General features: G+C 35.5%; 1 protein-coding gene across 3 annotated transcripts; it reads left to right on the top strand.

The window, feature by feature from the left end:
- Positions 1-2,797: 2,797 nt before the first annotated feature.
- LOC104236230 (uncharacterized) lies at positions 2,798-6,162 on the top strand. 3 transcript variants are annotated; one of them, XM_070171923.1, is made up of 5 exons: positions 2,798-2,971; positions 3,128-4,416; positions 4,494-4,854; positions 4,933-5,487; positions 5,567-6,162. In XM_070171923.1, the coding sequence occupies exons 2-3, from the start codon at positions 3,925-3,927 to the stop codon at positions 4,569-4,571; spliced, it is 570 nt and encodes a 189-aa protein (XP_070028024.1). In that variant the 5' UTR covers positions 2,798-2,971; positions 3,128-3,924; the 3' UTR covers positions 4,572-4,854; positions 4,933-5,487; positions 5,567-6,162. The 3 variants fall into 3 exon arrangements, with proteins under 3 accessions (XP_070028024.1, XP_009788414.2, XP_009788415.1); XM_009790112.2 differs by having other exon boundaries at positions 2,807-2,971; XM_009790113.2 differs by lacking the exons at positions 3,128-4,416; positions 4,494-4,854 and having other exon boundaries at positions 2,808-2,971.
- The last annotated feature ends 8,181 nt before the right edge of the window (positions 6,163-14,343 follow it).

Genomic DNA, 14,343 nt, shown 5'->3' with positions numbered 1-14,343 from the left:
TAGCCACTATTATACTTAGTCCCATGGTGGGCGCCGAACTGTTTACCCCAAAAGCGGATAATAATTAAATTTATAAGTGGTTTTAAGAATATGCGAATTAATTCAATACAAATGATAAATTGCGTTAGATTAGATAAACAAAAGACGTGATAAAGTATCAAACCAACTGTGGGGGGTGAACCCAAACTCAATAACAGCCTTAATGAAATGCCTGCCTTCGATCCCGGACTCACAATAACAAAGCACTGATGAATAAAAATAAGAACTTTTAATAACAGAATAAATTGAGAGTATACTGCCTTGATATGCATGTTCCAATGGCCCTAATGAATAGTTAGACTCCTTTAATATATAGTAGGGGAGTTTCACCCTAAGTACAATTACATAAAAGGTAAAAATCTTTTATTTTACTAATCACATATCCTCTGCCGATACGTGCCGAGATTCACGCCGTGACACCCAGCTGTGCGAGGATATCACGGTCCTTTGTTAGTCATGCTCGAATGTCTGATAACGTTCTCCGAAGTTTAGGGGTTCGAATCGATCTTGGGGGCGTGACTCCAATTCCTTCGAGGGCAGGTGTTTGCTTGGACTTCGACTCGAGGAGCTTCTTGCCTCGATTCCGACTCCTCACATTTTTATCTCTGCTCCGTTTACTTCATCGAGAACCGAGGTGTCCAAAGGGCTCAGGTTTACCCGTATATAGAGCCAAATAATATAATTGTTCACAGTTAGACTAATTTTAGTAAGTACCTAGTATAACACAGAGTAATATTTTTTACATGTACTAGTATTTAATATTCATTGATTGTATGGCTAATCCAAATTCATATCGCATAGGGGTAGTATAATGCCCATTGATGAAAACAACACTCTTGTTAGAGGTTTCTTAATCCTCAATTGTTCAAATTTGAAACCTTATGATGCTGGTTGAAACGTTGTTCTCTAAGACTTAATGTTGCCGTGTTCTCTAAGGTATTTAAAGAAAAAATTCCCTCTATAGAATATTTGCATATCTTGAATTGGATATTGCAGTTTGCCAAATTGCATTTCAGTTGATAAAATTTGTCCATTTTTCTGCGAACATGGAATAGTTTCACACGGGAAAATCGAACAAGAACTCACGAGTTGTTCCCACCTTACAATAATAACCCCCCCCCCCCCCCAAAAAAAAGAATCATAATTTCTAGTCTTTGACATAAAATAAAGCAAGATTAATAACGGACACGTAATAATTAGGTGTTACTGTGTTAGGAAAAATCATCTCAATAACAAGAACATCGAAATGATACTGATGATAGAAGCATAAATCTAGTGTCTGAATTTACTAATTAAATCCATCTTCAAGGTAAACTCATAACCATGGATTCCAATTTGATAGTTTTTGGCCCTCGTGTTAAATTCCCCCTATGAGTTTACACCTACACATGAATACCTTCTTGGGCATCAATTAATTCTCATCTCCTTATTCAAACAAGAGACAACGTTCACTGGTTTGGTAGCGGGGTTAAGGTCAACTGATACCTCTTCCTCTTTGCGTTTAATCAATTCATGTACTCCATCCGTTTCAAATTAGATGAGGTACTTTTCTTTTTAGTCTATTCCAAAATAAATAATACATTTCTAGATTTGGAAATAATTCAACTTTAAACTCTTTATTTTACCTATTTTAACCTTAATGAGAATCTTTTATAACCACACAAGTGTCATGACCCCACAAAACATTTACTCCTTAAGCTTTTAAGACAACAAATATGAGCCCAAATTCATCCAACCCGCCCAGAGATTATGGGTTGGGCTACAAACATTTTGGCTCATGGGTCTATTCGGGCGGAGCCCAAGTTAAACCATATTTTTATAGCTCATTCTGACCCATTAATCAGCCCAAATACAACCCATGAACCTCACCTAAAACAAAGAGATCTCAACCCAACTTATCTAAAAATTTACTTAGTTGCCCGAATTTTTTACCTTTTTTTTATATTTTTATTTTCAATTTTTTTCTGCACCACCCATCCATCCCTACCCCCACCCCCACCCACCCCACCCACCCCCTAAAAAATTTTTTATGCTTTTTTTACTTTTTTTTATATTTTTAATTTTCTGTTTTTTGTTTTATGCACCACCCCCACCCCACTCTCAAAATATTTTTCAACTTACACATTTTAAGATAAAAGGCTTTTGTATTCAAGATGAACATGATTCTAAAACATGGGTCAAGTTGGGCAGGTTGGGCTATGACCCATTGTTTAGTCCATTTTGACCCAACCCATCTTAGCCCAAGTACATTTGGGCTGGGTTGGGCAATGACTCATTTATTAACCTAACCCATATTAACCTGCCTAAATTTAGCCCAACCCACCCATTTGCCATCCCTAGCCCACAATTTTCAAAAGTCTTCTACTTCGTGCCGAGTCAAACTACCTCATATAAATTGAAACGGTGAGAATAATCTTCTACTCCGTGCCGAATCAAACTACCTCGTATAAATTGAAACGGTGAGAGTAATGGTCATCAATGCTGATAAGTTTCAACTTTGACCATGTCATGCTTTGAATTAACGAAAAAAGGCCTAAAATGCCCCCCAACTATCAAATTTGGTCTAAAATTGCCCCCCATCCACCTTCTGAGCTAAAAAAACCCTCCCCGTTAATGTTTGGGCTCACAAATGCCTTTCTTACTTACGGCCCAAATCAGATTTTTAATTTAAGTAACGTGGCATTAAATTATTGGCTAATTTAAAACCCACCCATATTATGTCCAACCCATCCATACCCGACCCATCACCCAAAATCAGTCCATATTTTCTAAACCCAAAAACCCCTCGTCAAAATACGACTGACTCATCCTCCTCTCTAAATTAGGGTTCCCCCAATTCTTGCTGCTCCTCGTAAATCATATGGCTGCTATTTGCTATTTCTCTTCCAAGATTCAAGTTGAAGATCAAATATAAAATCTTATCTTTGTTCAAGTAAGTTTTGAATGTTTTTATTGAATAGTCTATTTGCTGTTTTTGTACTTTAGATGATTAAATATTGATAGATTCCTTCTAACTTTTCTGTATATATATATATCTGATGGGTCACTTTCTACTTTCTTTTATGGATTGCATGTGACTTCAATGAAGAATGGTTGAAAAGGTGGACTTGGTTTTGAATTATGGGGGCAGGTGGGTCTTGAACCCTCAAATAGTGTACATTAAAAAACTAACTCACGTGTTGCAAGCCTATGATGTGGATTTGCTGTCTTATATAGACATTTGTTCAGAATATGTTGAAAATGTGGGTTTAAGAAGGTGGAACAACTTCTGATAACAGGGCTTTCAAGTAGATACTTTCTGGTTGAAGGTGATTCAGGAATCAGAACACTAAAACAACTCTTTTCTGACAAGTTTAGTGCGTTTCAATTCTTTGCTATTGATGAGGGTGAAGAACATGTGCCAGCTCCTAGCATAAGTCACCATAATGAACCTTATAGTATCACAGTAGATGTTGGCACCGATTGTGAGTCAAGTGAGGAAGAGGAAGCATATGAACTTGACTCTAGTGATTATGATAGTAATCAATTGGATCTTTTTAGTAAGGAAAGGACTAAAGAACTTAATGACAAACTAGACAACTATAAAGAGTTGAAACAGGGTATGAGTTTTAAAGATTTGGATGAAGCTAAAAGAATTGTGGGGTTTTATGCAATTGCTAATAAAAAGGGCCTTAAAGTTTTTAAGAGTGATACTGGTAGAGTTAGTTATAGATGTGATGTTGGTTGTCCTTTTAAGTGCTTGATATCTAAGGATTTAAAATTAAGACTTTGAAAACAAGACACAATTGTCAGCCAGCATACAAGAATAGAAGAGCTACTCCCCAAGCTTTACCGCACTATTTCAAGAACAAAGTCCAAAATAATCCTAAATATAAAGTGAAAGACATGAGGGTGGACCTAGAGGATCAATTCAATCTGAATGTTAGCTATTCAAAGATGAAGAGGGTAAAGAGGCTTGGGCTAGAGAAATTGGAGGGTAGCTTCATTGATGATTACAATAGGTTAGAGGCATATGCTCAAGAGTTGAGGGATAGAAACCCTGGTTCTGATGTGGTGATAAACATATCTAAAGATGCTTTGGCAGAAGGAAAAAGAAGGTTCCTTAGAATATATATTTGCTTCCAAGCTTTGGAAACAGGCTGGAAAGCAGGTTTGAGACCTCTTATAGGCATAGATGGCACATTTCTAAAAGGGAAGTGTAAGGGAATTCTACTGGTGTCAATGGCACAAGATTCAGTGAAACATTTTTATCCTCTTGCATGGGCAGTAGTTGATAAAGAAACTGGTAGAACCTGGAAGTGGTTTATGGAGTTACTGAGAAATTCCTTGGAGTTTGAAGATGGTGAAGGGGTGACATTTATGTCAGATATGCAAAAGGTAATTGTCTGTCAATTTTTTTATCTCTTTGTTTAATTTACATTTTATTTGTAACTAGTTTTTTTTTATTGTTGTAGGGGCTTTTGGAGGCTGTTTCTACTATCCTTCCAAAAGCAAATCACAGATGGTGTGCTAGGCACATTGAAGCTAATTAGAGCAAAAATTGGAGGGGTATAGAGATGAAAAAGTTAATGTGGTGGTGTGCTTGGAGTACCTATGAAGAAGAGTTCAAGGATCAACTGAAGACTGGGTGATGTTCATGAAAATGCTGCTAGGGAACTAATACACTACCCTCCTCAATATTGGTGTAGGGCTTATTTTGATACTAAATGCAAGAATCATATGGTTGATAATAACTTTACAGAATCATTCAATAAATGGATTCTTGAAGCTAGAAATAAACCTATAATTAAGATGTTGGAAGACATTAGATTAAAGGTAAATTTTGTATCTTTCTTCTGTTAACTTTTTATAAATTGGTTGTTAATTTTTTCCAATGATCTCCTTTTATTGTAGGTAATGAATTTGTTGAAGAACCGTGAGGAGGAATGTAGGAATTGGAAGGAAGAAATTAGCCCATATGCCATAGAGCTTTACAATGATTATAGAGTGATTGCAATAGAGTGCAAAGTTATCTTTAATGGAGATTACGGATATGAAGTGGTTGAGGGTAAAGATAAGCATACAGTGAACCTTGAATTAAAGAAGTGTACTTGCAGGGCCTGGAATTTGATAGGAATACCATGTCCTCATGCCATCAAAGCTTTAATGCATGACAAACAAGATCCATTAAGCGTGGTGCATTGGTGGTATTCAAAGGAAGCTTATATGTTGGCATACATGCACAAGTTACAACCTGTGAGAGGTGAGAAATTTTGGAAAATTGAGCCAGAACATTCAATGGAGCCACCAGAAGTACATAAAATGATGGGTAGACCAAAGGTAAAGAGAAAAAGAGAAAAGGATGAGGCCAGGAAAAGGAAGGGGGTCTGGTCAGCTTCAAGAAAGTGACTTATAATGACATGTGGGTTCTGTGGTACAACAGGTCACAACAGAAGAAAATGCCCTTTGGTAACGGTCCTTTCCACATATTTTCTTAACTTACAATTTTTTTTAATTCATAATGTTTTCTAATTAATAACTCTTGTAGGCTAATGGTGAAGGAACTTCCCAAACAGTACAAGATGTGCCCTTGACGGCACCCCAAGACAGTCAAAATTTAGAATTTGCCTTCATGCCTACTTCGGGTATGAGAATGACCTCTCCTGAACCTTCCAGTCAATTTGATGGACTTCAAAACACACTTCAACAATCTGTTGCACCTTCAATATTAGCTGATGATGAATATGAAGGTGGATATGAAGATGAAGACGAAGAGCCATATGTGATGTCTAAGGTGATATCTGAAGCTATGACTAGGCTTCAACAAAGAAAGTTGCATCAAGAACCTATTGGTACCAGGAAGATTGCCTTCAAAGGAGATATAGATGGTGTCAATGTGCCTACTGATCTGCCTTATTCACCAAAGAAGCTCACATGGAAAGGAAAATCAGCTATGTCCTCAAGCCAGTTGGTAGCAGAAAAGGAAAAAAAAATTGGAAAACTGAAGACTAAAAAGGCCAAGCATTAGAGTAGTTTGTTCAGTTTAATGACTTTTGTATAAACTTTTGTGTAATGACTGTGAATCAGTTGATTCGATTGTTGATTCAGACTTATTGTGAGTTTAATGACTCTGTTTTAAACGTACTGTTGCAGCAAGGTTGCTTTAAGAAATGCTCTCCAGTTTTAGTTAATTTTGTTTAATGACGCTGTTGCAGCAAGGTTGTTGTGCAATCAGCCGATCAAATAATAAGTTCACTAAATAGAGAGGTAAGATGAAATATAGAAAACAGAGCATGTCTTCTAGTTCATACAGAAAGTGCACTACTTAAATTTGGTTTGATTTAAGTTACTACCTTGAATAATCACTTCTTCACCTAAGTCTATTACAACCTGATATTACATGCCTTCAAATTTTCCAGGAAAATGTTGCTAATTAGAAATTGAGAAGTCAAGACTGTAGTAAAGTTTAGCAATTTATATAGTTATTTATTATTACCCAAGGCTCTTGGTTGGCAAAAGGAAAATAGGAACGAAAGGGTGGATTCTTAATGACATAGTAACCTCACCATATTTGTTCATGTTGGTATACTTTGTGCTCATGTTTAGCAATTTTCTGGTTGTTTAGCCAGAATGCTAATGGGAAATCTGACTTCCCATATGCTAATGGTAATACACTGTACAGGCAATAAAGGAAAATGCACATTTCCTTCCTTCACCAACCAAAAGAGCTAATTAAAATAACAAAAATCTGCAGATTTCATTCATTTAACAATCAAAATAACCAGTTTAAATAACTAATATCTGCAAATTTCCATTATTGATACAACCAGGACATCATACCTAGACCTAACTAATTCACATAAAAGTACAAAAATATGCAAATCTGTTGGAATTTTTTATCAACAATCGCAAAATATTAGAGGTCACCAACTTAATTACATCATTCTGCCCACTACAAGAATAGCAAAAAGAATCCATGACCATGTCGCAAGTATTTTCCATCGCTTCAATTTCTGCTCCAAGTTTGAAACTTTCTCCTCCAATGATGCGTTATTCACATCTGCAGCTTTACCATATCATCCACCATCTTCCTCAGGTTGTTCCTTTCTTGACGAAGGGCATTCAATGAAAGTTTTTGCTTGTGGATAAACATCGACACATGAGGTGGAAGTTCTTCATTGCGCCATTCCCATAAACGACAACCATTAGTCTCATAATGATCACCATTCGAAGGTGTTGTAGCAGTAAAATGCTTGGCAATCAATCCGCAATAACATGTACGATTGTCACCTTGGCCACGAGAAGCAGCAGAAGAAGATTCCGACATTTTAAGCTAAAACAAGATGGAAAATCTAAGAACTCTAATTAGAAGAAGTTGGGAGCAGCAAGAATTGGGGGAACCCTAATTTAGAGAGGAGGAGGAGTCAGTCATATTTTGATGAGGAGGGGTTTTTGGGGTTTAGAAAATATGGACTGATTTTGGGTGATGGGTCGGGTATGAGTGGGTTGGACATAATATGGGTGGGTTTTAAATTAGCCAATAATCTAATGCCACGTCACTTAAATTAAAAATCTGATCTGGGCCGTTAGTAAGAAGGGCATTTGTGAGCCCAAACATTAACGGGAAGGGTTTTTTAGCTCAGAAGGTGGATGAGGGACAATTTTAGACCAAACTTGATAGTTGAGGGGCATTTTAGGCCCTTTTCCGTTGAATTAATTACAACTAGCAGTTTTGATGAACAACTCATTTCTACCTCAAATTCTGTAGTCCTCCTTCACTTGGTGTTTGGATGTAGTTTTCACAATCTTTAGTTAGTTTTATTTGCTAACGGTGTAAAAAGAATATTTGTACAATATTCAAAATACGTAGAGAGTAATTACAACTTTTAATAATAAATATTAATTAGTAACCTAAGTAATTAACTGACATTCACATATTACCAAATTAATTGTTAAAAAAAATTAGATTGTCACTTGTTAGCAAATACTCTATTCGTTTCAAATTAGATGATGTACTTTCCTTTTTAGTCTATTTCAAATCAAATGACAAATTTCTAAATTTAGAAAAAATTCAACTTTGAACTTTCATTTTAAACTTTTGTAAACACACAAATATCATGGTCCCACAAAGCTTTTACTCCTTAACTTTTTAAGACCAAAGTTTCAAAAATCTTTTTTTTTTTTTTTAAATTTCATGCCAGTTAAACTACCTCATCTAAATTGAAATGGAGGGAGTATAACTTTAAATCCCATTCAAAAATTTAAAACACCTCCTATATTTATACCACCCAAACCTAGCCTCCTAAATTTCTGTCGTAATCCTATTATTCAGTCACCATACCTAATAGTAAATAAAAAAGCACCAAAATAGAGAAAGTACCCAAGCTCCAGCCAAGCAAATCTATTTGCATTACCTTCATCTACTTCAAGAAATTATCTCAACTTAAACTTAGTAGAAACCCCTAAATATCTTTCTTTTCAACCATAAGGCATAAATATGAACTCAACCTGCAGCATTCCTGCCCCTACTCCTATTCCCACAATAACTCCTGATTCTGAAAATGATATTCCATCCTATACTCAAATACCCCTTAAGCCTCTGTCCTTCACCAATGTGACATCCAAAACAGTGCTCAAGTTCAAAAGTTATCTCTTTCTTAAACTTGGTTTCTAGTCAAATATATTCACATAAATTGAAATGGAAGAAGTATAATATATTCCATCACTGTATCTCATCTCAGAAAATACTTTTTCATCAGATATGTCTTGCCCAATTTATGCATGCCAACACTGAGATAACATCAACGTACAACAATACTTTCGTGTAAGAATGGACTAGCCAGAGGTGGACTCAGGATTTTAGCACGACGAGGACACCACTATATGCTAATCACTAGCGAAGTATAAACAAAAAGAAGTTCTAAAGAAAAAAAAAACATCAAACAGAGAGAGATTTTTTCGCAAAATGGGTGGTATGCGAAGGGAAGGTGTTTGATTAAGCACGTTTCACATTTTAAAATTTCGAGTTTTCAATTAAGAAAATGGGTCAGCGATCAAAAGGGCGTTCAAACTTTAAATTATCAAAAATTTATTAAAGGAATCAAGATCAAAGGTACGTTGATAGTCAAAGAATTAGTTGTTAGTGCGTCAAACTAAAGTTGTTGCATAAAGATTTGTTTTTTTCTATTTGTAGCGCGACAAGTTGCAATTTGAGACTTTCAATTTTAAGGAGAAACTTGAATAAAATAAAATAAAGTGGACTATCATATATTAATGCTAAAAATAAAACAATTTGCTATGAAGTATAAATTACGTTGTATTAAAGGAGCAATTGCTGAAAGAGGTATTCGAACCAGCGCCTTTAAGCAAAGGAGGGATTTTGAGCTAGCAAAGCAACCACTTCTCCCATTTGTCCTTATGTGTTAGGGGTCACAAATAAAATATTTAAGGGGTCCCATATATGTGCACACACATATACATACAGTGTTTTTGTCGAGGCTAACGGGTCACGTGACCCCTCAACCAACCACGTAGGTCCGCCTCTGGGACTAGCAATCCAAGTGCGCAGGAAGATAAAACGGGTTTGATGTACAATAATTACTTAAAAGATCGTCGAACCTAAATGTTATCTTAATTGTTGGCATGGCAGGTTCAGGTAAAAGAAAACCAAAACATATACTCAATACACAGAATATATATATTTTGGGCAGAAATGTCTTACCCAAAATGACACACCAAAAATTAAGATAACATGCGGGTACAACAATCCTTCAGTTTTTCTCTTTCAAGCTAGTTCGCGGTAGGGCTGTTCATTCGGATCGGATATCCGAAATCCGAACCGATCCATTCAATTTCGGATTTTAGATTTCGGATTGGATCGGATTTTGGATTGTGTTTATTAAAATTTCGGATTTCGGATCGGATTCGGACTGGTATATTTTAATCCGATCCGATCCATAATTCGAAATTATTAGGTAATGTATAAATACTACACTTTTATTTCGGATAGCCAGACTTCCTTTGCATCTTCCTCCAAGTTATTACTTTTACAATTGCTAGATTTAGTTCTATTGGCATCATAGTACTCTCATAATTGCATAAACATGAATTTTTCTTAATGTATTGCCTCTTTTACAAAGAAAATATACATATTAGTTTGCAACTTTGAGGCATAATACGATCCGAAATCCGATCCGATCCAAACTTTAAAATCCGATCCAATCCGATATAATTCGGATCGGATTCGGATTGCATTTTCTAGAATCCGAAATTCGAATTCGAAATGTGCTAAATCCGATCCGATCCGATCCGTGTACAGCCCTAGTTCGCGGAGGCGCAGAACATGCTATTGAGGAAACCCTACTTCTCAAAAGGGGAAAGGGCAAAACGAGGTTTAATAGAGGAGTACTAGTACTAGGTTAAAGGTCTGGACTTTAGAAGCTTGTCATAACATGGGCTTCATTTTTACATTTCCAGCTGAATGTGGGCTGCTGTTTTCAGTTTAGCTTGTGAGGATTTGGGCTGCATTAGTGGGTTTTGCTGATATTGGGCTAACGGTGAATTACAAGTTACGTGCGCTTAAATTTTCTGGATCAGCATTTTTTTTAGAAGAATTAACTAGATAAACTAAAAAGAAAAATTGACACCTGATGACAATACATAAGGGGAATTGGCAAATTTTTAGCCTTATAATAGATTTTGGCAAAAGTAGCCCCAAATAATTAGCATTTTATGGCCAAATCCTAAAAACTACCCTATTTTATTATTTATTCTCCTAACCGTTTGCTGCTCTCCCTCTTATTGTTCGCTGGTCCCCCTCCCCCTTCTTGTTCGCTGCCTCCCCCATTCCCTCCCTCCCTATTTCCAAATGAGATTAAAATGGTGGATTAACTCTACCATTGGTTTACTCAGTATTATCCATCAAGTACAGAGGAGCGAAGCTTTAATATAGAGCGACAAATTAATATGTGCATACAATTCTTCGAGGTCCAAACATACATACATACATATACATATACATACATACATACATACATATACATTCATAAGAAATTATATATTATACATTGGTATATGTAGGAAGGAAGGTAATTTTTGATATACATTTTAATATACACAAAGAAGGATAATAAATTTGTGATATATATTTGATATACATGTTTTATTATGTATTATACAGTGTGATATACAAATAATATAATTAGTTTTTTGTGATACACTTGGATACAAAGATAATAATAAATTATAGACAACTATCGAAGGAAAATAAATTTTTGATATACACAAAGAAGAAAAATAAAGTTGTAATGTATATATTGGTATACACGTTATTTAACATGTTATACAATATCAAAAAATAAAATTTATTTGTGTTATACACTTGGATATACACTATGATATACAAACTATATTTATAATTTTTAATGCTTGTGAGAAATAATTTAAAAACCTAGAAAAAAGATTGTAGAGATTTGGGAAAAAATCTTGAAAGATTTTCGAATTCTAATAAAAAGAAAATAAAAGCCTATTTTTAGGGTAATGGTTGGACCACTAGAAGAGAGAGAAAATCATTAAATGTTAAATTTAGGTTACGTGTGCCAAATGCTAAAAGATAGACTATTTTCTGCCAATTATTGGACTAAATTGTTATGCAATGCCAAATCCTCAACTAAAAATAGCCACATTTTTTGCTTTTTACCCAATTCACAAAGTGGGTTGATTTTGGCTATCTATATCTATATTTATCTATAAAAGTAGGAATCCCAAAAGTAAAAAGTCAAATTACCAAAATATCCTTCTAAATAACTTAAATATTCTATTATTAAAAAAAACTAACAAAAATACATGTTTGTTTGAAGGGATATAACTCTTCACAAAAGCTACTAATAATGTCCAGAATAGAGTATCTTTTTAAAAGTTACTTACGGTTGCTTTTTATTTATTTATTAAAGAGTTAAATCTCTTACTTCACTAAAGATTGCCGAAACAATTATAGCCCTCATCAGAAGTGCCCCCTATCCATGACACAAGATTAATAATAATAATAATAATAATATAATAATAATAATAATAATAATAATAATAATAATAATATAAAGTGCACCTCTATATTTCCCTAGCAAGTCGCACTCAACTTTATACCGTTTATGTCATGCGAGGATCAGAAGAAACATTACTCCGACGTCCTGCTAATACAGAAAACAAAGTAACAATCATTTCCAATTATATTATAGTAACACATATCTCATTTAAAGGTAGTCCGAAACTTTTTTGATGCTTTTTTTTTTTTGACAAAAAGCACGTTTTTAATGCAAAAAAAAGAAGTTACATAACTAGATAAAATGCAGTACTATACTGCCTTTAACTTTAACGGAAAGTTAGCCGTTAAAGTAAAACGCAGTACAGTACTGCGTTTCACTTATTAATCCCCCGTTCTGAAGGAATGCAGAGAACATTTATTTTTTTTGTAAAACGCAGTATAATACTACGTTTTACACTGAAACGTACTTATACTGCGTTTTACTCTGATTTTTGGCCCCACCAATAATTAACTGACATAACAATAATTTAAATACATAAAACGTAGTATTGTACTGCGTTTTACATAGAAAAATTCTACACCCCAAGCTCGGACTTGCCTTATTTAAAGGCGTTTCAATTTTATGAAAATCCATTCAATACTTTACTTCAAACTTACGTTCATACTTCTCTCTTCTTCTTATCAATCATTTTTTTACAATGTCTGAAGTGCCAAAAATAAGGTTTTCACTATATTAGGGGAGGGGGTGAGGTTGTGCTGGAGAATAACTCTGTGAGGTATAGTTCACCTCCACAGTGTCATGTTAAATTGCCGCTTACTATGGAGTACGATAAATTGGTATCGTTGTTACGTAAAAAATGAGTGATAGGAGGCGTTCGGATAGATTTTCGTATTCAGCGACTCCGCATGGGTTTGCTTATTATTCTGAGTTTAACATCGAGGATGATGAAACTCTTAGAGATTTTTTGCGGATTCCGGATGAATACAGGGAATTTATTGTAATAAAATTATTGGAAATGTACGTCAAGGTGGAAGACGTTCCCAATAATGAGGGCGTGTATAGTAGGGATAACCCCCAGTCATCGGGTGGTTATTCTGGAGCAGGTTTTGTCGGACAGATTGCTGATGAAAGAGCTTGCCTTGATTTAAACTTGTCACCACCGACGAATGAGCAGCCACAAAATAATTTTTTGACTTTATATAATCAACAAGACGACTGGTAAACTTCAATTTTACTACGCTTTAGCGATGTTTATTTTATGTTTTAATTGGATTTGTATTAACACTCATATTTTTCATAGGGGGTACCATCCGGATATGAATTTTACAAGTTATGACCCCACCCCTAGTTGGAATATGCGTAGTTCTGGAGTATTGGACCACGGTGGTCCATCCGGGAGTCATCACGAACAAGAAAATATCCATCATGAAACGTCAAGACAATACGACTTGTAAGTAAAGTGATATAGCTATATCTAAAGTATTTATCTAGTTGGGTAACTTATCATTTTGTTCTTTTTGTGCAATGAAAACGAGCTTCTTGAAGCTCCTGACCTCACACAATTGCCCATAGACGACGTATTTACTCGTAATTTGGCAGATACGCAGAGTCAGGAAGATGATAGTGATTATAACAACAATGCGGATAAGTCTAGGGATGACACACCCTTCCATGATGAGGGTGATGATGAGGAGGAAGTGAATGTTGAACCTGAGCTGACGAGGGAGCATGTTCCTCCACCTCCCGCTAGACCAAGAGTGTACGAGTCCCACGTGCCATTTCATGAACGGAATATTTCCTACCTTGATAATTTGCCAAGCATGCTCGAACGTGGATGCCCTCACAAAGGATGATGATGAATTTCGGTCAGCGATGTGAGATGAGTCTAGACCAGTTGTTCTGACAAAGGGCATGTATTTCCCCGATAAAGCTCGCCTAATTAGGGTTGTAAAAATCTACAGTATAAGAGAGTGCCGTGAGATGACGGTAAGTGAGCCAATTATGGAGAAATACAAGGCTGTATGCCGTAGAGACTTTATGGGTTGTCACTGGATGTTGCGTGCCACCAAGAAGAAATCGGGTTTGTGGAATGTGGGTAAATTTATTAGCGAGCACAGATGTGAAATGGACATATACAATGAGAATCACTTCAACTTGGATGTGGACTTGATTTCTCTTGTCTTGATTCCATATTTTGAAGTGTCTATTAGGTTCAAGATTAAAGAGTGTGTTACAGTCGTCCACCAGGAGTATGGTTGTACTATAACCAAAAGAAAGGCATATC

The sequence above is a fragment of the Nicotiana sylvestris genome, chromosome 4 (genome assembly GCF_000393655.2).
Source record: "Nicotiana sylvestris chromosome 4, ASM39365v2, whole genome shotgun sequence".
Taxonomy (NCBI): Eukaryota; Viridiplantae; Streptophyta; class Magnoliopsida; order Solanales; family Solanaceae; genus Nicotiana; species Nicotiana sylvestris.
This window is presented reverse-complemented; position numbering and strand designations above follow the sequence as displayed.

What these genes read in the sequence shown, in the direction of transcription:
- LOC104236230 (XM_009790112.2), top strand. Translation starts at nt 4,759, where the DNA reads ATGGTTGATAATAACTTTACAGAATCATTCAATAAATGGATTCTTGAA. An exon ending in TGGAAGACATTAGATTAAAG is followed by an intron (nt 4,855 to 4,932) that starts GTAAATTTTGTA and finishes CTTTTATTGTAG; the next exon opens with GTAATGAATTTGTTGAAGAA.